This window comes from Sparus aurata, chromosome 13 (assembly GCF_900880675.1).
Source record: "Sparus aurata chromosome 13, fSpaAur1.1, whole genome shotgun sequence".
Taxonomy (NCBI): Eukaryota; Metazoa; Chordata; class Actinopteri; order Spariformes; family Sparidae; genus Sparus; species Sparus aurata.
The window spans coordinates 17,048,810-17,070,305 of NC_044199.1; the positions used below are offsets into that span (position 1 = coordinate 17,048,810).

The following is a 21,496-nucleotide window of genomic DNA, read 5'->3' on the forward strand; positions in this document are numbered from 1 at the left end:
CCACTGTTCTTCACTCATGTCTCCTTTTTCTAGTTTTATTCATAATATTCTGCCCATTATCAAGACTCCACTGAGTTAGGTATCATATTTGAGCTTCTTGTCCCTCATGTCTTACCATCCTCCAGTGTGGTAGCAGCCACCTCTGTGGAGGAGGGACCTGTCCCAGCGCTGTTGCTGGCTTGTACTACGACGCCATACTGGGTGAACTTTTTTAGGTTGTCCAGAACAAGGCTCTCTGCATTATCTCCTGTGGTCTCCACGCTGATCACACTGAACTGGTAGTTTCCACCAGAGCTGTACTCCCTGTAGCCCACCTGGTAGCCCCTGATGGCTCCATTCTGCAGGTGCTTTTTGGGCGCCTGGCAAAGGAAAGACAGGGGTTATGTGTGTTTTTGTACTTGCGTGCAAAGCAGCACACGCTCAGCTTGTTTTCATTCACTGCTTGTGTCTATTAAATCATCTGAGTGGAAGAGGAAATGTGGTAAAAGACACCCATTTGCAAACTTTTCACACAGTTATGTTGTCCTCTTCCCCTGAGTGCCCTTCAAGGTCCACATTAGGTATCTTTAGTTTTTCACCCATGCCCATGACATCATGGAGCCACATAAGCAAATGTATTCCTGATTGTGCTGAATGAGGACCTTGTCAACACTTAGAACAGTTGGACAATATATGAATAGCATTACAATCCTCATATAATAATCAATCAAAAGTAACACAGCTGGCATCCAAGCTGAGGCACTCATATAGCAGCCAATACAATCCTCTCCTTTAGCTGCATGGTTTCTCTACTTGTGAAAACACAAGTAGAGAGGAAGTACATTTACATAACAAGTCATAAAGGTGTCTATTTAGATGCATTCTGGTGCACACACACACACACACACACACACACACACACACACACACAGTCACACGCATACTTCTTGAGCACCTTTACTAGGAACAGCCAACTGAGCACACATGCTGTTTTCCTGTAATATCCTGTTTTACATTCATAAAGTAAAACAGTCACACCTGGGAGCTGACCAGTACAACTGAGCAGAGCCAGGTTAAATGTTTAGTTCAAAGACTCATTGACTCGGTTAACTAACTTGAACTGAATTTAAGAAAGCATTTGAAACATAAATCTTTCAGCCACAGCTCATCGCTCAGCTCTGTCATCCAGGATTGCGCCTATCCGAACAAAACTACACAGTCCCTTAATGGAAAACACAAAGTCGGAGTAACTTACCCGCCATGTGACTCGAATGCTCTGAGAGGAGAGGGCTTCCAGCTGCACCTCCTGAGGTGGTCCGTCAGGAGCTGAGATCACATCACCAACATGTCAGCATCATAAGACTGTACACACCCGACAACTGTCTCAAACATATTTAAAACATACATTCGCTGCTGTACAAAACTCTACTCAACACATGTCAAGTGAATCTGAGTCTGGATGTGGTGGTTGTTTTTATAGGTGGCCGCTGAGGGTGAGGAGAAGTGCTCTGTGGGGGGTGGCAGGGATGGGAGATGAAGGGACGGGGGGCTAATTTGCAGAGGGGGTCCAGCCTCAGTCTATTGATTGTAGTGTGACATTTACCACTGAGGCCGCTAATTGAAAAGTTCTGCTTTTAGTGCCGGGTCAGCGTGTGTTCAATAATGCAACAGATTCAATGGTGCTGATGTCACCAGGCTGTTAATGAATTGACTCAGTCGGCCTTTTACTTCCTTATGCCTCTTGTCTTTCACTCACGTCAGACTATTGTCTTTCTCACTGTTTCGTTGGGTCACAGTAACAAACTGATTTATTCTTGATACCATTACTGTATATTATTTGTTGCATCAAAATAAAGGGTGAAAAGAGAGTGTCTGTACCGTTTGCTCCTGATTTAGTTCTTTACAGAACGCACAGCAGACTGTATTCACATTCTTGGGTGGGTGGAAAAAGAAAAGTGTGTTCTCACCTGCTTCATCAGTGGTGATGGTGAGCTCATTGCTGGCCTCGCTTTTGCCGATCAGGTTCTTAGCAAACATGCGGATGTTGTAGGTGGAGGAGGGGTGCAGGTCGATGATAGTGGCCTGGTTGAGCTGAGGTGAGACATCTTTGGTCTTCTGAGCAGTATCCCAGGAGGCTGTAGAGGGGAGAGGCCGAGGTTTATTGGGGTTACAGAAGTCAGGGGAGAGGTCAAATCTAGCTAAGTGCATTAGAAGAGGCTATATTACATTAAAGCTCTGAAGCAAAGTGACTGCAGCAATAATTCATCAACCAAAACGCATCATTCTCCATACATTTTTATCCAAAGCTAGATGTGAAGTAGTTGTTTTGCTCAGAATATGATCATACCATCTCATTTTAGATATAAATGTGTCTCTTGTACCTGACTTGTTCTTGCTCTCAATATCGAAGCCAGTTATTGGGCTGTTGCCATCAAAACCCATAGTCCAACGCAGTGCAATGGTCCTGTCCTTCACTTCTCTGATCTCCACCTCTGGGGGGTCTGGGGGCTCTACAATTCACAAAGAAGACAAACTCATTTATTTTGGTGTAACTGAATAGAAGGTTAAATAGCAGTTTTCTATTATCTGTAATTGGTATGAAGGTGGAAAATGTACATTATTTATTCTTTGAGTAGTTGAAGTGGCTGCAGTTTTACCTTGCACGGTGAGCTGTATGATTCCTCTGTCTTCACCGAAGGAGTTGATGGCATGACAGGAGAAGAAGCCGGAGTCCTCCCTCACTGTGGGCATGATCTGATGGATGCACAAGAATGAGATAAGTTTAGAAATGAACTAATGCTAAATATTATATGCATGTGGATTTTTAGAAGCTTTCCCTCTAGTTACAGTTCCCAAACTTTTTTCCTTGTGACCCATTTAGTAACGCATCCTCAAAGGTCATGGTCTTAGTGTAGACGTGAGTGGTGAACAGTTTTACAAGAAAGTAATTTTTCTTCTTACAGTCCAGAGAATTTTCAATGAAAAGAGCAAAAAGTAGGAAAACATCAGAATACAAGACAAAACCTTTAAGCATGACACCGCCTCACATATAAAACCAACTTGAATGTTCCACTTCCAAGTAGCACAGCTTCCTACCTGCAGGGTGGAGATGACTTCATCGCCCACCTCCTTGACAGAAACCACGTAGCGGCTGGTCTCAGGGTTGATGATGCGTTCCTCCTTCTCCCAGCGCACCATGATGGGTTTCTCACCATGGGCTGTGCAGCTCATCTTCTTCTCTTCGCCCTGCGTGGCCAGCGTGGTGTTGGGGTAGGACGTGATCATGGCAGGAACTTGTGTGGAAATAAGATGGGGAGAAAGAGAACAATATATCTTGTTATATTTATTGTCGATGTACAATGTTATACACATTGTTGTTTGATTTGAGTTACAAATCACACGCCAGTGTTTTTATTTCCAAGTTTTATTCCCAGTGTCACTCCTTTTTCATAATGTTACGTTTCATGACAGTTGGTTTGCCACCAGCTCAAATCTCAGGCAATCATGCCCTTTAGACAGCTCAACAGCTGCTGCCAAATGTAGCCAGCTAGCCCCTGTTAGCGAGAGTAATAACAATGTCAGAGTTCTGAATCAGTACACTACAGGCTGCTGCTGCAACTAGACATAGGTTAAACACAGTAACTGATTTAGCTGTGATACAAAAATACAAAAAATAATATCTGCCATTTGTGAAATAAAAACAAACAAACAAATTTGAACATGTTGTATCTCAGCTAATTTGAAAATAACCCTTTTTATCCACAAAACATACAGTTTCCCTCTGATGTTGTGCTGAGGGCAACAAGCAGCCTTGGCATGTATCTTGTATCTGAGGCTCCTAAATGATACGGCGATGCTCTAACAACACTCTGAAGACACAACACTAAACGCACACTAACGACATACATGCCTCATTACACACACAGCGGAGTGTATAACAACCCTATGCTCCCTGATGCTCACACACACTCACACCCATGTACACACACAGGCTCGTGCATGCAGACAAATGTGTGTGCTCGCTCTCGCACTCACACACCCACACACAAACACGCTAAGCGTGACCTCAGTGATGTGATGGGAAGTGTCAGGCAAGAGGTTGCAAACATTTAAGCCTCATCTCTTATTCACTCTGCAGCCATTTGGGGCTCGGCTGCAGAAAAGAACGCTGATTTATTTTGCATGACAAGTATGAATTTTTTGTGAGACACACTTGGAAAATTGAGGGGGGAAAAAACATAACTGCTCAGTCTTTATTTAAACGTTAACGTTTCAGTGCACAGCCACTTTCATTTTGTCATGTAAGAGGCTCAGAGGTGGCGCGGGGCTATGTTGTTGACACTCCATGTAGAGGGAGATACTGTGCTAGGTGACAAAGCAAGGGGCGGTGAAAAGATCAAGACAGCTCTGCCCATTAGGTGTGTAGAGTCTGAAGCGTAAAACAATAAAGACATGTCAGCATCCTGGATCTCGAGGGGAGGTCCAGTATATTACAGTATATCTGTGTTTAAAAGCACATTTTTATAGTTCTTTTACAAGTTTACAAGTTCTCTTACAGTTTTTGATATCACAGGCAACAGATATCATAGATATGCTTGACTGATGTGGCTTGGATGCAAAGTAAACATTTGAATAATACTGCACTAATCATAAAACTACTTTTTCATATCACAGAAATATAGTACGTTGAATGTGTATTGAAGTTTTTAAATGGAAATCATTTGAATATTTGAAACAGACAGGGTGGTATTCAATGTTCACGTTCTGTTTACTTTAAGTGATCATTTTTTTTAAAAAAAACCCTAGAAAGGGCCAGATTTCAGTATGTTTAGCTACTGACGTAGAAATACGACTTGGAGTTCACCAGTCACCGTCACAGGTTTGGTATGGGGGTATTGAAGGGGTTGCTTTTTTTTTTTTTTTTTTAAACATGTATTTATTGATTTTTTGTTAATACAACATCCGAAGGGGTTGCTTTTGATCTGTCAGCTGATCAAAGTACATGCATGAATGCAGCTCTTCAGTTGGGAGACAATAGAAAAATCAATTATATACATTTATTGATTCCAATGCAACGCTGACATGTGGTGTTTTTGGATTCAAGGTAGCTATTAAATTGTTGAAAAAGTGAAAAGAGAGTGAGAGTGCTGATACAGTACACTGAAGGACATAAAAAGTATATATATGTACTTTTAAATTCATCCTATGGCTCGGGACAGGTGTGATGGCAATAGATGAATAGAAAGCTGGATTTCAGGGTTATTTTCATTATATGGGACGAACTAATTCATACATAATATACAGATCTGACAATTATTGTGAAGTGCTTGAAGCAGTCAGTAGACTGGAAAAACGCTATAGACATGCAGGTCCATTCAGATAAATTGGAGTCCAGGAACCAGTATTTCCAGAAAGAGTATGAAACTGTTGTACCGACAAAGTGTTACAAAGTTCCAAAGAGCTCTCCATCCTTTAATGGACTGACTTTAAAGACTGCACCTTTAAAGTTGGTTTGCAACCTCTCAAAAAATACAGAGAAGAAGAAGAACAACAACAACAAGCTGCACGCTGTCGTCGCACTCAACAGCAAACAAATACTCAGCGATAGTAGTGTCTTTACCACATAAAGGGGGCTCAGAGACAGGGTGTGTTTGTGTAAGTGTGTTTGTACCTGCATCAGCTTGTGTCTATGTATATGCACGTCTGTGTGTTTTGTGCGTGCAGGCAACCCAGCTGAGCCAGCCCTGAGGCGCACTTTGTGGCCCTGTAATTGTTGTGTTGATGTATTTCTTTAATATCCAGTGGAACTATGGGAACAGGACTGCAGGGAGAAGTGAGGAGAGAAATACAAAGAAAAGAGAAAGAGAGGAGGTGACGGAGGAAAAGGGAGTCCCCCGTCTCATTAGACCTCAACTCCCCTGATATCTAATTTAACCTTTGAACACAACACACAGCAAACAGGGTTCAGCTGTTGGACAGAAAAAGGTGATTTAATCTTAAATCTCATCTTGCATTAGCTCAATCACCGTCACTCATCTCTAGTTCATCTGATCGTGGAAATCTTTGTTAATGTGCCTTGCTGGATTCCACAGTTTTACTAATATCTTGATGTGTGCACACGTCCTAAAAAGACTAAATCTAGGTTTATAGGACATGTTCAAATGAAGCATTAAAAATGGCTAAGTAGTGCTAACTGTCCTTTACACACAGAAACAGGAACAACACTATTCCTTAGAAACCAAATGGATGTGATGTGTAGGAAGTGTGTGTGTGCCAGTGTGTCGCAATTCCAAACTATTTCTCAATCTAAGATCATTCCTAGAAATATGGTGCTGTGTCTGGATAGGTAATATTAATACTACACAGATAAATAACAGAAAAACATCAGCATTACAGTTTATGGAAAGAAAACCAGGCAGTGTGTAGTGTATATTTACTGCACAGTACAATGTGTCTTTTATGTGAAGGTGAGGAGAGCCCTGTTCCACCACAGCAACCCAGAGGGCAGTGATGATACGCTTAAGCCTGCAGGGGATTGTGGGGGATAGGCTGGCTGCTGATAGGCTACTCCCGTGAGACAAAAGCCCCCTCTCCCTCCCTTCTCCCAGGCTCCCTTTCACCTGGCCAGGTTACCATGCCAACCAGCATCGGACAGTCTCTCCTCTCCTCTCCTCTCCTCTCCCCACCTCGCCTCCCTCCTCCCTCTCCTCCCTCCTCTCTCTCTCTCCAGTCTCTACTCTTAGAAAAAGGGCCATTTCTAGTATCCAGGAATAGAACATGGACCTGCCATTGATTTTCACAGGAGTATGATGGTGATTACACAATCACGCCCTGAATGTCGCAATGCAGGGCCAAAAAAGAGATACAAACAGAAAATGTTTTCAGCGCTTCTAACTGGTGTTGTTATTGATGTGGAGAAGAGAAGTATCCAAATGAAAGAGTCAGGAGATTTATTATAGCATAAGATTCAGAATACGACTTCAGTGCGAGGCTATTCATCTATGATCAAAGAAAGAAAGCAGTGCAAATTTCAACAAGAAGTGAGAGGTGATGAAAAGGGATTAAGTTTTTGTTTTATTTGAGGCAGGTACATTTTCATTAACAAAAGGACTGAAACATAGCTCCAAGGATGTGACTTGATGCACATTCTCGACTTCTTCGTCTCAGTGCCTCTCCCCGCTCCATCAACAGAGAGCAACAGTAGTTATCGTTAATATCGAAGTTCCACAGGGCTCTTTTAAAATGGTGTCCTTTTTCTTGGGTTTTTATGTTAATGAAGTATGAATTTCTCTTTTCTCTCTTTCCTTCGTACTTCAATCAGTCATTGTTAAGTCAGCTGTCTAACTTCACAGATTTTCATCTATTTGTCAGAAATAAAACCATTGCTGCTGCTCGCAATGTTACCTACCAGTACAACAGCGGATTTCTGGGCTTAACATAGTTGTATATTTCCTAGAAAATGTAATAAAAAAAAATAAAAAACCTTCTGTTGTGTTATCTTGTTTGCAGATGAGCTGGCCTCATCACAGTATCACCCATGTTGAGCACACTGGGATGCTAGTCTACATTTCACCCCACACTGTGTCACTGCTACTGCTGCAGCCACAGGGCGCCCCCAGCTCAATGGGGCCATGAGGGCCAGACAAGAGAGGGCTAGCTGGGATGCGTATAGCTCCCTGCCCTGGAGGCACACTGTAAGTGGGCGCTGGGGAAGAGACAACGTGGATGTGGGGGGGAGGGGAGAGCTCTGTGGCGAAAGCACAAAGATGACTGGTTCACTGGCCGCCTGCAATGTACTGAAATAATTCCCTTAGCTGCACAATTGGCTTGGACATGGAGCATGATACCAAATGTATGCCTGCAGACTGGGCGGGCTTCTGTGCAGAGGAGGGAGGGAGGGAGGAAGGGAGGGAGGGAAGGGGCCTGGATGCAGATGAGTAAATAAGATGAAAGAAATAGAGATCAGAGGAAGAGGGGACTTCCTTATGGTTGTCTGAGGGACGCTGTGCTTGGGAGACTGCTCAGTGACCACAAGACCATTTACCACTTCTGTTCAGTGAAGCCTCATTAAGTGCTCTGCCCTCATCACTGTGTCTGCCGACATTATGATGTCTAATAGGCTTGATTGGTCTTAATTGGCCCTGATAAACATTGAGTGGCTGTTGACTGACTGTGATAGCATCCGCTGTGGATTGGTAATGAATTGACTGAATTGCATCTGTTTTGGAGGTAGGGATGCTTGACTGGAAATTGCATAAAAATCATTTGTTTAAGCCTCCACCTGCAACCAGTGCCGTGTCAGTGATTACTACTCCTACAAAGAAGCTCTTGAAAGAAAAACAAACATAAACACAAGTGCATCTATGCACGCTCACACACGCAGACGTACACAACTTAATCTTGGTGCAGTGAGTGCAAGCAATTTCTGCTGGCTGTTAGTGCAGTGGCGGTGTTCATACAGGATGATGCATGGTGTATTATGACAAGACATTAGCCTATGCACAGACACTCATAACAATGAAAGTGCCAAGCTAGGACATCACGATAGCTGCAATTCATTTCCCGGGGAGTCCACCACAATAGCCTGGCAGAATGGGATCTATCCAAAGCACTGCATTAGCTGCCCGGCCCATTATTCTTTCGTAATGGCTGCACTGTGCTGCACTGTATCTCTGCCTTTGCATTAACGTGTGCTGGGGTTTGCGTGCAAATGTCTTTGTGTGTGCTTTTGAGCCTGTTTGCTCACCTGTGTCACACGTATGACCTGATTGCATACCGACAATGCATGCGTCTATACTATACATCTCAGAGATCTGATTGAATCTATTGATTTTCCACAGTTTGTTTACTGATACATCAAGCCACACTAGGACAGCCAATAATACACAGCGAAGATCATACTATCCATCACGTGAGGACTTCAGCATGTGTCAGCTTGTGTGCCTCCCTAATTGGCTCCTAAGCCTCTTAAGTAGCTGCCGCTGCTCAAGTGGTGTAGGCCTGCCTGGATAAACAACATAAAAGCGGCACAGAGTGTACAGAACATCACAGAGTCCAACAGTACTGAGCATTACAGCCTCAGACGTTAGGAGTGGACCGCGCAGGCTCAACTCTGCTCTGCCTACTAAGCACATGGAGAGGCTTTAAGGGTTAATGAGCTGGTTGTCTGCACTCACACACACACATGGGGAATAGGATGAGGTGTGGCTCCCCTGGCGCCCAGGGAGATTCAGGTTACTACAGAGAGCAAGGAGACACAAATCAGGACAGAACAACTATCACAACAACAGCCTGTCACTACAGGAGCAGAGTGTGCACCTAAGGGACTGCTGACACGCTGACACACACACACACACACACACACACACACACACACACACACACACACGTAAGACATAAAAGACAAAGATCAATAATCAGTTGTTGTGATTTTATTTTTCCAGGTGTTGGTGATGGCATTTTATGAGTGATGTCATGTTGTAGTGTTACATGATTGTTCAGAGTAGCCCGACCAAATTATTTAGGATGATCTTTTTCTTGTCTTGTAAAATATCCTGATGAAGTACTATGTATCAATAGGTTAAAGGTTAAATAATAAAAAAAAGAAAATTGTGTTTAAGATCATATTAACGATCCACACACTACTGTTTTACAAAATACATTAAAGAAATGCATTAAGAAGCTTTCTCTGCAGCTTTCTAATGAAGAACTTGAAGAGTGCAAAGCTCTTTATCTAGTTCAGGGGAAGGATTTGAACAATTCTACAACATGAAGAACATTTCATTTATACTGTAGCATCTTGCACTGTATTAATTGATTGTAGATCACACCTGAATGACATAAGGGACTGCACTGAGAGTTGGTGCCTCTGTGTCTTTGTGCAAGTATGTTTGTCTGTGAGAGAGCATGATAGGCTGGAGTCAGGCAGGAGGGGTCACGAAGGAGCGGTAGCCTATTTGGCTGTGGCTGGCAGACAGTGAGACACTCAGCAGGGAGTACTCTGCTCTGGTTTGATAAGAGCCACGGGGGCATAAGCCTCATCTAGCGGTGACTGATCAAAATGAGCACCCAGCCACAGAGGACTGGCTGGAGATCACACACACGCAAAAACCCACAACCACGAGCACAGGCTAAAACTCACACGACTGTGTTACTTTTGTGGAATTCAGATATACATTATTTGTGACACGGTGCTGTCTGTAGACTGTCTAGGCGTTTACCAACACCATCTCAGGAAAGCTGCTGTGAATTAAATCATGTTTTGGTCTTTTTCTGATTTATTTACTGTTCATTCAACCTGAAGAGGGCAGTATTCCTGTTAAAAAAAACTATTACAACAAAAACACTTAGCGGGAAGTAAACACTGAAATGTGTCAGAATTGCATGAATTGAAACAGCAACAGATAATGCTTGATTTCTGTATCATGTATGTAATAATTGATGTACAGGACACACTTAAACATTACAACCTTTAAAGTCATTTGGTTGTCCTGATCAGGATCTCTGATTGGTTCAAACCTGTCAAAAATAAATCCATAGCTGTGTTCCATGTATGTGTGAGCATGATGGGTATTAGCTCCACGCCTTTGATAACATTATGATAATCAGAACATGGTGGCTCAACAAATAAAATATTGGTCAGGCATAAAGGGAAGGGTTTCACAAGCAAGCACAAAAAGTGTCTGTATCTCTTGCAAACATAAAGGTAGGATCATCTATTTGGGCTGCAGGAGAGAAACACAGAAACGAACTTGATAAAGGAAATAATAAGACAGGCAGGGAAACAGGCATGGATAACCTATTGCAACTCCAAGCCCCCTTTCCCTCTGTCACTCAGCCCTCTTTTCCACATGGAAGCTCCTGCCTGCATGCAGAATTCAGGGCTTAATGGAGGGGAGTTAAGTCCTTGGCCACACAGCAGATAAATGCTGTACTTTTTCCAAGAGATGCAGTCACAGTGGCTGTGTGCGTTGCTTTCGTGGGATTCATTCAGGCACAAAGCACGGAGCAAATACCATGGTGATATGTTGCTGGTGGCCTGACTGTCACAGACAAAGCTGACTCCAGTTTAACTCACTTAACCTTTGCACTATATGTTGAACTTTTCACTTGAATGTTACCAGCCACACCGAGCATGAACAGTCAGATAATAATAAGGAGATTTGACTCAATAAAATCAAGTGTGACTAATAATTGTTTGTAATAATTGTGACTGTAAATGAATATTTCACTACATACATAACCCTAAACAGTGATAATCAAAAGCTGACACTACTGTCTGCAGAATTGCAAATTATACATATACAGTCTTAGGTTTAAGATGATGTTTTCCCATGTGACTTACTTTTGACGTTGAGATACATTGACTTGCTGACATCAGCTCCTACGTCGTTGCTGACTCTACACAGGTAGAAGCCACTGTCTTCTTCCAGCACGTGCTTGATGAACAGAGAACCATTGACCAGCACCTCAATCCGAAAGCCTGAGTTGAGGGCAATGGGTTTGAACTGAGGGACCCCGGCGCCTGTCAGAGAGCACAGAGTGAGATGTTAATCAGGACCATCTTTTACTCCATTATCACAGAAATGTCTGAAATTTTGGAACTAGCCTTAGCCAATCACTGAAACCCTGCTAAAATATGCTATATAAAGGGGTGGCACAACACTGTCTGTGACTTTATTGGATATGCTAACAGCTAAAACAGATGGTCTTTGAGACATTGAGGGGTCATTAAAGAACAACATTGGAATGTGATCATATCAGGCAAAATGCATTATGGCATTGTGAGAAAAAGGAAATAACTTACACCTTTATCATTTGAAGTAACTGTGTGCTCACTGTACCTGTCTGTATGTGAATTCTTAGTTTTTATGGTTAAACTTACTGTATGAGATACCAAGATTTTTTAATTATTTAAAGCAAAAGTAAGAGGATCACAAATCATCATCTGGGAACCACGAAAGTCTGAATCAAATCTTCTGCCAATCTGCAGTGAAGATGTTGACATATTTCATAGCAGACGTGAACATTTTGACCTGCTGGTGTAGCAAGAGGAAACATCAATATGATTCATCTTCTTGGTACCATGAATAATAATAATATCATGAAGTAATGGATATTCATGTCACTACCGATGTAAGACGTCTGATTTAAAAAGACACTGTTATTGTGTCCAGCCGCGATGGGATAATGTAAGTTTAGTGGTTACATAATCGTCAACCTATTTCCTACTTCCAGAGAAATATGAAGCTCTTCCTTGAGCTTCTGCTGTTTCTTATCTCACAGTGCTTTGGACTTGAGGTGGGTGGTATTATGCATACAACCTCAAGGCTGTGGACATTTTGTTTGCTTTGTTGGCATTTGTAAAAAGATCAGCTACCGCAGAGAATAAAGTTGCCGGAGGACAGAAAATCTTAACATACAACTCAGCATGTTGGTCAAAAGTACAGACAGGCAAGTTATCCAGTTAAAGGTCTTTGCAAACTTGTGGAGCCAAACCTGGAAGGAACAGTTGTTTATAATACAGCATCTAATACATGTCTGTGTACATGTTTATTAACATGTGTGTTTACCTTTAGAGTACTCCCACTGGATGGTAGGAACAGGATAGCCTTCAGCTGAGCAGTTCAGTATTACTGCCTTTCCATAGATGCCATCCTGGTCCTTAGGTTGCACCACAAATTTGGGAGGAACTGCAAGTCAAGCAGCCATTAGATTACATTTCTCAAAACCAATATATGACACCAAACAACTCACTGTGAAAGACTTCTCGCCAGAAATCTCTCATCTATCACTCCTCAGTCAGTGAGAAGTGTACATTTTGTTTTGAGTTTTTTTACTTTGTAAGCGGGAAGAGAGATCAAGTCAAAATCAAAGATCAATATTAGTTAACAAAAAAATAACAGCTGGGTGAACAACTTCTAGTAATTTAAACATCTGAGACTCATACTGTTATCAGCACTCATCCAGTTTTCTCCCAGAAACTTTTGATAGCAAGTGACTTAACACACTTATATTTACCAGCATTCATACCCCTTTCCCTCTTCTATCTCCACCACCACCTCCAAACCATTTCTTTCAGCCGTCTCCTCCTCCTCACCTCGGACAATGAGCTGGCTCTGGTGCTCCACAGCCGCAGCCTGGTTGCGTGCGATGCAGGTGTAGTTGCCGTTGTGCATCAGCGTGAGGTTGGAGATACGCAGGGAGCTGGTGAAGTCTATGTTGTCTATGGTGACGCCGAGGCTGGCCGGGATTGGCCGGCCATCCTTCTGCCAGGTGATGAAGACAGGTTGGTCGCCAGACATTACCACACAAGGGATGAAGACTCGCTGGCCGATGGAAAACCGAGGGAACTCAAATGGGTGGATGGTAGGTGGGACTGAGAGAGAGACATGCAAATTCATTTTCACTACATGTTTATGATTTACTTTAAACAACATCAAATGTTGCTCTAAATCAATCAAAATTCACATATGTTTAAAAAAACAACAGGTTTATAACTGACATGGTTGAGCTACTTCATAAAGCACTCCCAGAGAAACTCATTATACATAATTCTCTCTTTATCACCTTGTTCAGTATTAATACATTATGCTGCGATTCTGCAGGAATGACAGAAATATTTTATTAACTCTTCCAAAGTAGAGCGGCTGAATTCTCTCTCAAACAACATGCATATAACATTCTCCCTCACTCTCTTTTCTCTCTCTGGGGACACTGTAGCCATCGTGAGAACCAGATGCTTTGGAAAATTAATGATTTAAAATAACATTGGAATAAGCGGCACTTCAGCGCTTATTTAATTCACAACAAAATAGGCATAATAGGCTCCTGGGGATTCCCTCTCGGCAGCGGTGGAATGCTAAGCAGCCGAGAGGCAAATTAGCCGAGGCGGAATGGCGGCATAGCTTTGTCTACGCTGTGTGATTTCCCCCTCTCACACTCCTTAGCACGTCAGGACCCGCCAGAGAGAGAGAGAGAGAGAGACGAGGGGGAGTTGGCCCATCTGACATTTCAAATTATGCAGCGTCATTGAAGAAAGAGAGCCATCTGAGGTTATCATAATGTGGCTCGGCTCAGCACCGCTACATATTCAGATGAGGCCCAGATAAGCTGGCCGGGATGATGGAGATGGTGTTTTGCTATCAGTGATGTGAGTGTGCGTTTTTTTTTTTTTTTTTTTACAGATTGTGATATACAAATATTCCTCTGCATATCTGTGTTTTCTGCGACAAGGAAAAGTAGATACTGAAGTGATGCTTTAATGTATCTTTTGAACGTGATGTACAGCATGTACGCCAGATGGAAAGACACAGGGTCAGTGCTCAGACTGATGAAGTGATTCTGTGTTAGTATTCACAGACTGAGAGATTAATGATGGAGCACACATGAGTGTACTCAACAAATACTGGTGTATGACACAGTGAATGTACATCTCAAGTAACTAGCCTAAACTGCTTATATAACTCTTTAGATTGGTAATAATACTGACAGGGTACCCGTGATTACAGACAGCAACAGCAACTAATCTCATTTTTCCAGGCCATGAAGTCAGTGTTTTTCCTTGGTTTGTGGAGGATTTAAGCGCACATATTTGGCTAGGTTCGGATGTCCACCCCCAAAAAGTTTTTACTTTTTCGATTAAGAAAATATGCAATTTTACATAATCTTGGACCATTATTATGTGCACAAATATTGGAAAAGCTACAGCAGATAACACACTGACATAACTGAACTGAAATTACAATTACAATCGTTTGATCTGTCATTTAGTCATTTTTTATGCTTTCACATTGATTTTATATTAATTTATCTTAGGTGGTGCCAAAAACAGCTCGTGTGCCTTGCCTAAGCCTTACGATGGTAAGGACAACCCTGGAACTGTAATAGAAGACATAGCACTGAGGTCCATACCTTTCACAGTAACATAGACACTCTGGTGCGTGGACAGCTGGGGCTGCACCAACACATTACACGTGTACTCTCCTTCATCCACATCCTTCTGCACATCAAACAGCTTCAGGGTGCCGTTGTTCTCGAAGGCCCGCTGCCGGTGGTTGTATGGCAGCAAATTGGAGTCCTTGTACCACTTGATGGAGTAGTAGGGGTAGCCAATGACACGGCAGTGGATGTACATGTCCCGGCCAGCGATGGCAGTGAGGTTTTTCATTGGTCTGATGCTGGCAGGCCCTTGAAGGACACATTGGAGAGACAACTCTCTTAAAATGATTTTGAGGCGGGGGGGTGGTATCAAAGATAGCTGTGCTGTGTTGTGTGTGTTTTCGAGACACCACAAAGTTTACATGCCTTGATTCATTCTGATAGTAAGAAATCGAGCATTACCAAGATTTATTTGGAAGTTTATTTGGAATTGCCTGACTAAGACATCCATGTATACACTCAATGGCATCCAAGCAACTAAAAAAAGCAAATCAGGCTCAGAATCATTACCAGTGGACCCATTCTGCTCTATTCACATCAAGTGTGCTTTCTGCCTTGTCAGAACCAGGGACTCATGTACCTTTCTTTTTCAGATTGTAGTGAATATTACCTATCGCTCCCACCTCTTTGGTGCCGACTGTGATTGCCTCTGACAAGCATTAGAGTGGAATGTTCCCTTTCTCCACTCATGAAGCTATTATCAAAACCATTACTCATGTTGCCGGCTTTCACACACACTTGTGAAAAACCAACAGAATAGCCAATAGGCTTCCATAGCTCAGTGTCTATCAGGGAAATGGACTATTAGGCTTCTCTTTAAAGCACTGTAGAAGACAGTTTAACTAGGCTCTGTAGTGTACTTTGAGCACAAGCATATCCTGGGTTGCTACTCTCTTTAGCATGATTAAGAAGCCAACGATGTGAGAAACAGTCATTACACTTTCTCCGCAATGGCACCTGTGGAGATTTATCTTCATTGCTTGGCTGCATTCAGCATCCATGGACCCTCGCTTAAGGGCTAGAGGATCCCCCTATTTAGCCTCACAACATGCAAGAATGAACACAATCAAATTAAACCAATCAGAGTACAGAAAGTACCCTTCCCTCTCTGCAATACAGAAATACTAATAGCCTTGCACCAAGAACGGAAAGCTTGAGCGCTCCCGTATTACTGCTACATGACAACAATAATCCAGCCAAGCATGTCCCTGTAGAGAGCAGATAGCACTACAGTCATACACCGGTAACAACACTAAATCACCCTAATGGCGTTCGAATATAAAGCTATCAGCAGGTGTTGGCTAAGAAGCAGGGCAATAGAAAACTTAACACCAATGACTGATGATAGGAGGTGCTGCTACATGAGTGTCCTATTCTGAGGCTACAAAAGCAGGCTTTTGAATGTAAGAGGAACTTGCAACACATCTGATGTCTACAAATGAAAACCTCTTGACAAACTTAGTCAGGCATTCTTTCAGCATCTGCACATCCAGACGCTTTAAACGTAGCCAATTAAAAATTTACAAAACAGAACAAATCAAGACATGCTGATGTGTGTATGTGATGGTGTGTTGGAAGAGTTGATCTGACAAGCACCTCTTACGTTTATTCGCGCCTGGTAGGAAACTGTCCCAGCCGAGTTGTTGCAGATGCAGCGATACACCCCTCCGTCAGGCACCTGGGTCTGGCTGATGTTCAGATGGCTGACCGCGTGGCCCTCGGTGTTGGTATAGTGGGAGATGCGGTGGCGGCTGTCCCGTACCACAGGCTCGTCATCCAAAGTCCACGATACCCGGGGCTCCGGCGTGCCCTTCACCGTGCAAGACAGCGACACAAACTCATTGATGTTGTAGACCTTCTCGCTGAATGAAGCCAGGATCTTGGGGGTTCCATCTGGTCAGCAGAAGGAGAAACACTAGGTGAGGCACTTTTTATTAGTTTAGTCATGATAGATGATTAGAAAACCATATCTGAGGCTTTTTTTTAAACGAGAATATGGAGACTGATTTGCTTTCTCGCTGCGATTCTTTCAAGCCTGCTATATTAAAAGCAAATTAATACAGCTCCTTTCTCTGGCTCCACAACCTCATTGATTATCTATACTCTCCTTATATTGGTGTGGTCATGGGAGGCAGACACTGCAGCAACCCAGCTTGTGTAACAGTAAGCAAGCCTCTTGGAGAAAATCTAATAAAGATAAGCTGTACTGCAGCAATCTATACTACATACACTGTCTAGTGAACATGAACACAGACACACAGTTTGGATTCACATGTGCACATATATATCCATGCACATCAAAGAAAGACAATACATTCAGTTACTCATCCACATAAAGTACTGAATGATCCAACCCACACGCCTTCAGTAAGATCACTGTGAATTCTGACCTTCCAGTATGACTTGAACAAAGTCCTGGGCGGACATCTTGCCATGTCTGGCGAAGCACTGATAGGCTCCTCCGTCACTCTTGGCCATACCAGCCATGACCAGGTTCTCCCTGTTTTGGCCCGTCATGCGTACGCTGTTACTTGGGTAGATGAGCTCCCCGTTGCGGTACCAGGACAGCTGGTACTCCTCGGAGCCAGTTACGCCGCAGGACAGTGAAACCTGACTTCCCACGCTGCCCTTCACCTTCCGTGGGCTCACTATGACCTTCAGGGGCTCTGCAGGTTGGAGAGGTAAGAGCTCATCAGCTGCTTCGAATAGAAGACTGTTTTCTTTAGTTGTACAAAAGCATTATGATTATTTTACCAGTGAAAAAAAAAATGCTATTAGGAGCAAAAATCTGATTCAGCATCTTTAAATTCCTAGATGGCTCCTGTATTGAGTCATTATAAACACTGATAAAAATCAACAGCCCATGAGCACTGACCTTTGACCAGCAGCCTGCCAACCACCTCAGCATTGCCATATCCATTCCACACCTCACACACGTATGTCCCTGTGTCGCTGGACTGGGCTCTCTCTATCAGCAGGCCTGTCACACTCTGTCTGAAGCGTGTGTCGGGCTCCAGTGGCCGGTTGTCCTTTAGCCAGCGGTATTTGGGTGCGGCGTGACCAGAGGCCTTGCAGGGCAACTCCACTCGGTGAGATGCCATCACCTCACGACGCTCAAAGCTGTCCAGGATGTGGGGCGCTGAGTTGGTAGGGTCTGCGGGGGGAATATAGGGTAGAGTAGGAGGTTAAATGAAAGACTTCTGATACATACCATGTAAGACAAAGAGCTTAAAGTGGGATTGGTGTGTGGAATAGAATGTTTTTATTTATTCCCTTAGTACTGATCTCTGGCAAAAGGCTAATATTTTGTAGTGAAGAATCTATTGAGGGTGCCTGATGTTTCATGGTTATCACAGTGGCGTGGGGTGGGTGAACTGACACACACTCTTGTTCCAGAACCTATGGAGCACCACAAAATACCACATAATTGCACTATCACACAAATCTTTTACCTCAGAGGGGGGAGAGCAATTCATCACTACAGATAATGTTGAGGGACAGACAGCAGAAAGATCATAAAAAGATTGTCAAAATTGAAGCTAGTAGTATGGTAGTATGGTTCAAGCGCCAAAAAAAAGTTGAAGCCACAATTTCTATCATGCAACTCAATAGTGTCTTTGGTTGAGATCTATCTTGCTTGGCACATACAGGTCCCAAGTTCAAAACACAGACTTTCTATTAAAAACAAGCTCTTAGGCAGAGTTGTCTGGCTCAATCTGAGATGACCCTGATGACACCAGCAGGGTTACATTTTGACGTTCCCATCACAGCAACAGAACACACTATACAACTGTTTCACAAGTTGAGTTTTACTCGTCTTGACGAATAAAATGATCTTCATCTTTAAAATCAGAGTGCCCCTTCACGGTTTAATGAGAGAAGGGCATTTTCTATCCCGAAGCCTTCTCCCTAACCAGTGTTGGCGCAGACCTAATGACCTTTATCACATGTCATCCCCTCTTTAATTCATGTGTTTTTTCCTGTCAGTCTCTGTTCTATTCAACTTTTCTAGATCTTTTCTAACAAGTACACATTTATTTCCATATGGTCTGCTGTCATTTTGCATACACTGTTTTTGAAACCAGCTAAAATGATCAGTTACGCTCAAAACGAAATGAGATACAAACAAACAAGGTTAAGAAAGCAAGGTTTCATGCATGTTATAGTTTTTTTGTGGTTCACATTAGCTGGTTTATCTACGTCTTTTATAGTCAAGTATAATATCATCTACTTCATAAACGGTAGATGAAGTCATATGGCAGGGTGTTAGCTAATACTGTTTGCTGCAGCATCGTTTCCAGACTAGATATTCTGCTGTTCTCTTACCTGAGACAATGAGGCGGGCGCTATTGCTCTGTCGGGTTTCTCCTGTGTATCGATGGCGTGTCATACACCTGTAGTTGTACAGCCCGTCCTCCATTTGCACATCCAGGATATACAGGGCTCCCGTGGAAGTGATGAGAAACCGTGACACTGCAAATAAATAAATAAAAACTATTAATACACTGCACATTATTGAAGTGTCGTACAGTTTTGAACAGTTACAGTACAGGTCTTAATGGTACTATTTTCCTGTGAACATTCTAACTACCTAAGGGCCAATAAGCACCAAATATGTCACCTTTATACTGTAGGACCTGTAAATACTGAACTTTGCCACTGGTCAGTCAGTATAAAGTTGAACACTCTTGAAAAGCATGTCTGTGAGAACATGAAGGCCTGCAGACTCAACCTGCTCAAAAGAGAGCAGGAGCCATCAGCACTTTTCATTTCATTGATCCCCTCTCAGCTTGACTGTCTGGTGCAATAAGAGTTTCATGAAAAGTAATGAAGTCTAGTCTGAATGTATTTTTTTTCACCACTACAGACATTCTGATTGACAAAAAATTACATATTGTCCTCTACTGGTGAAGCCACTCACTAACCAAACAGTGACACAAATATCACCTAGATTTTACCCACACCATTGGACCCCCACAACCAATCAGTGTAATCCTGAATAAGACCAGTTGGATCAAATACACTGTCTCTATGTTTTGCCAAAATCTAACTAGCGGTGTCTGGAACAGTGTGTGTGACACATGAAAGGAACAAACAAAGCATGAATTGCCTCCAGATTTCATCACAGGAGACAACCAGCATTTTACAGTATAACAAATAACATTCTGCAGTCCTACGGTGTGAGAAGAGAACGTACTGTGTGTGTTCATTCATATGCACTGGAATCACTAACTTACACATTCTAAAAGAAGAAAATACAGAAAAATCCAATTTTGAAGTCTCTTAGCAAATATTTGCAAGTCAAGTGAGGCACGCAGCTCTGTGATTGTAGTCACCAAACATCTGCTGCAGCCCATTTAGCTCAGCACAGCTCTGAGGCGCTGTGACAAGGCTGTGTGTTGTGTAGCGGTGTAACACAGCTCGTTATCATGTAGCTCATCGCTCTCTTCTCCCACTCTCTCTGGGGGGAAACTCTCTGTCTCTCTCTCTCTCTCAGTTTCTCTTTCTTTCTCTGCTCCAGACTAAAGCGCAGGGAGCCAGGGATCACAGAGCGCTTTGATAAGCCATAGCTATGCAAGTCGGATGTGCTAATATCATGCTGATGTTATGCTAATTTGTGTGAACACATGGAAGTAGAGAGAGGTAGTCAGTGTTTATGAGGAGTGATGTGTGCTGTAGCCGGTGGCTGCTGGGGTATTTCATGTCATCGATGATGGAGAAGCCTATCTGGAGCTTGGATCAAATGGGGCTGCCGTACATTTGGGGATTCTGGCAATATTGGTAGAGATATCATAATGTAGAGTTTATGGGGTGTTGAATTACTCTCATTTAGTCCTGTCATGACAGTTTAACACAGATTTATAGTACTGGTACAGATGATTGCATATTGCATGCTAAAGTAATGACACAAGGTGTAAAAGTGGAACCTGTGATCATTGTGTTAACAGTCTTATCTGCAACAACCCCAACAATAAATCTTTACTTACTGCTAACATCATTAAAATTACATTTGGTCTTTACAGGCCTTATTTATTTATCTTTTAAATATAACAAGAAATCTTTTGGGAAATAACTCTTTCAGCGCAAAATGAGCTAAATCTTTGGTAAGACTTGGAAAACAATCTTTGAACTTCTCACAATCGCACACTGTGAATGCAGTGAATGACATGATTTCTAACATGTTTACAGATTATAGTTATGGTGCAATAATAAAGGGATGAATGAGAGAACAGAGAGAAATGGGTGGAGAAAACAGAGGAAAGGGAGGAATACACAAAAGAGGGTAGTGAGAATGCTATTGTGAGCACGTGATGACCTAGTTAGAAATGAGAGACCATGGACTTAATAACCTGGAGGAGTTTTTCAACTATTGGTCAAGATGCTCTAGTATGCCTATGACCAACAACCAGCAGTAAAATGAGGGGGCAAGAGAGGAAGTTTTCACACACGTGTGTGTCTGTAGTCCTTAATCATACAACAAAGACAAGCGAGGGAATATTATGAAATTTACATTTTGCTGGTAGCAAATGCATTTCATTTTCAAGGAAGGGGACAATTCAGAGAAAGCATATATCAA

At 42.6% G+C, this 21,496-nt stretch overlaps 1 protein-coding gene across 5 annotated transcripts in view; it reads right to left on the reverse strand.

Annotated features, from left to right (window-relative positions):
* dscama (Down syndrome cell adhesion molecule a) overlaps positions 1–21,496 on the reverse strand; it is a 91,251-nt gene that overhangs the window by 13,568 nt on the left and 56,187 nt on the right. For all 5 annotated transcript variants that reach the window (XM_030438480.1, XM_030438483.1, XM_030438479.1 and 2 more), the window contains exons 4-17: positions 19,246–19,392; positions 17,795–18,073; positions 17,310–17,585; positions 16,516–16,812; positions 14,893–15,168; positions 13,079–13,357; positions 12,552–12,671; positions 11,324–11,503; positions 3,076–3,272; positions 2,637–2,733; positions 2,361–2,489; positions 1,947–2,114; positions 1,235–1,305; positions 116–359 (exon numbers count right to left, since the gene is read on the reverse strand). In XM_030438480.1, coding sequence (XP_030294340.1) covers positions 116–359; positions 1,235–1,305; positions 1,947–2,114; positions 2,361–2,489; positions 2,637–2,733; positions 3,076–3,272; positions 11,324–11,503; positions 12,552–12,671; positions 13,079–13,357; positions 14,893–15,168; positions 16,516–16,812; positions 17,310–17,585; positions 17,795–18,073; positions 19,246–19,392 — 2,760 coding nt within the window. The remainder of the gene's footprint in view (positions 1–115; positions 360–1,234; positions 1,306–1,946; positions 2,115–2,360; positions 2,490–2,636; positions 2,734–3,075; positions 3,273–11,323; positions 11,504–12,551; positions 12,672–13,078; positions 13,358–14,892; positions 15,169–16,515; positions 16,813–17,309; positions 17,586–17,794; positions 18,074–19,245; positions 19,393–21,496) is intronic.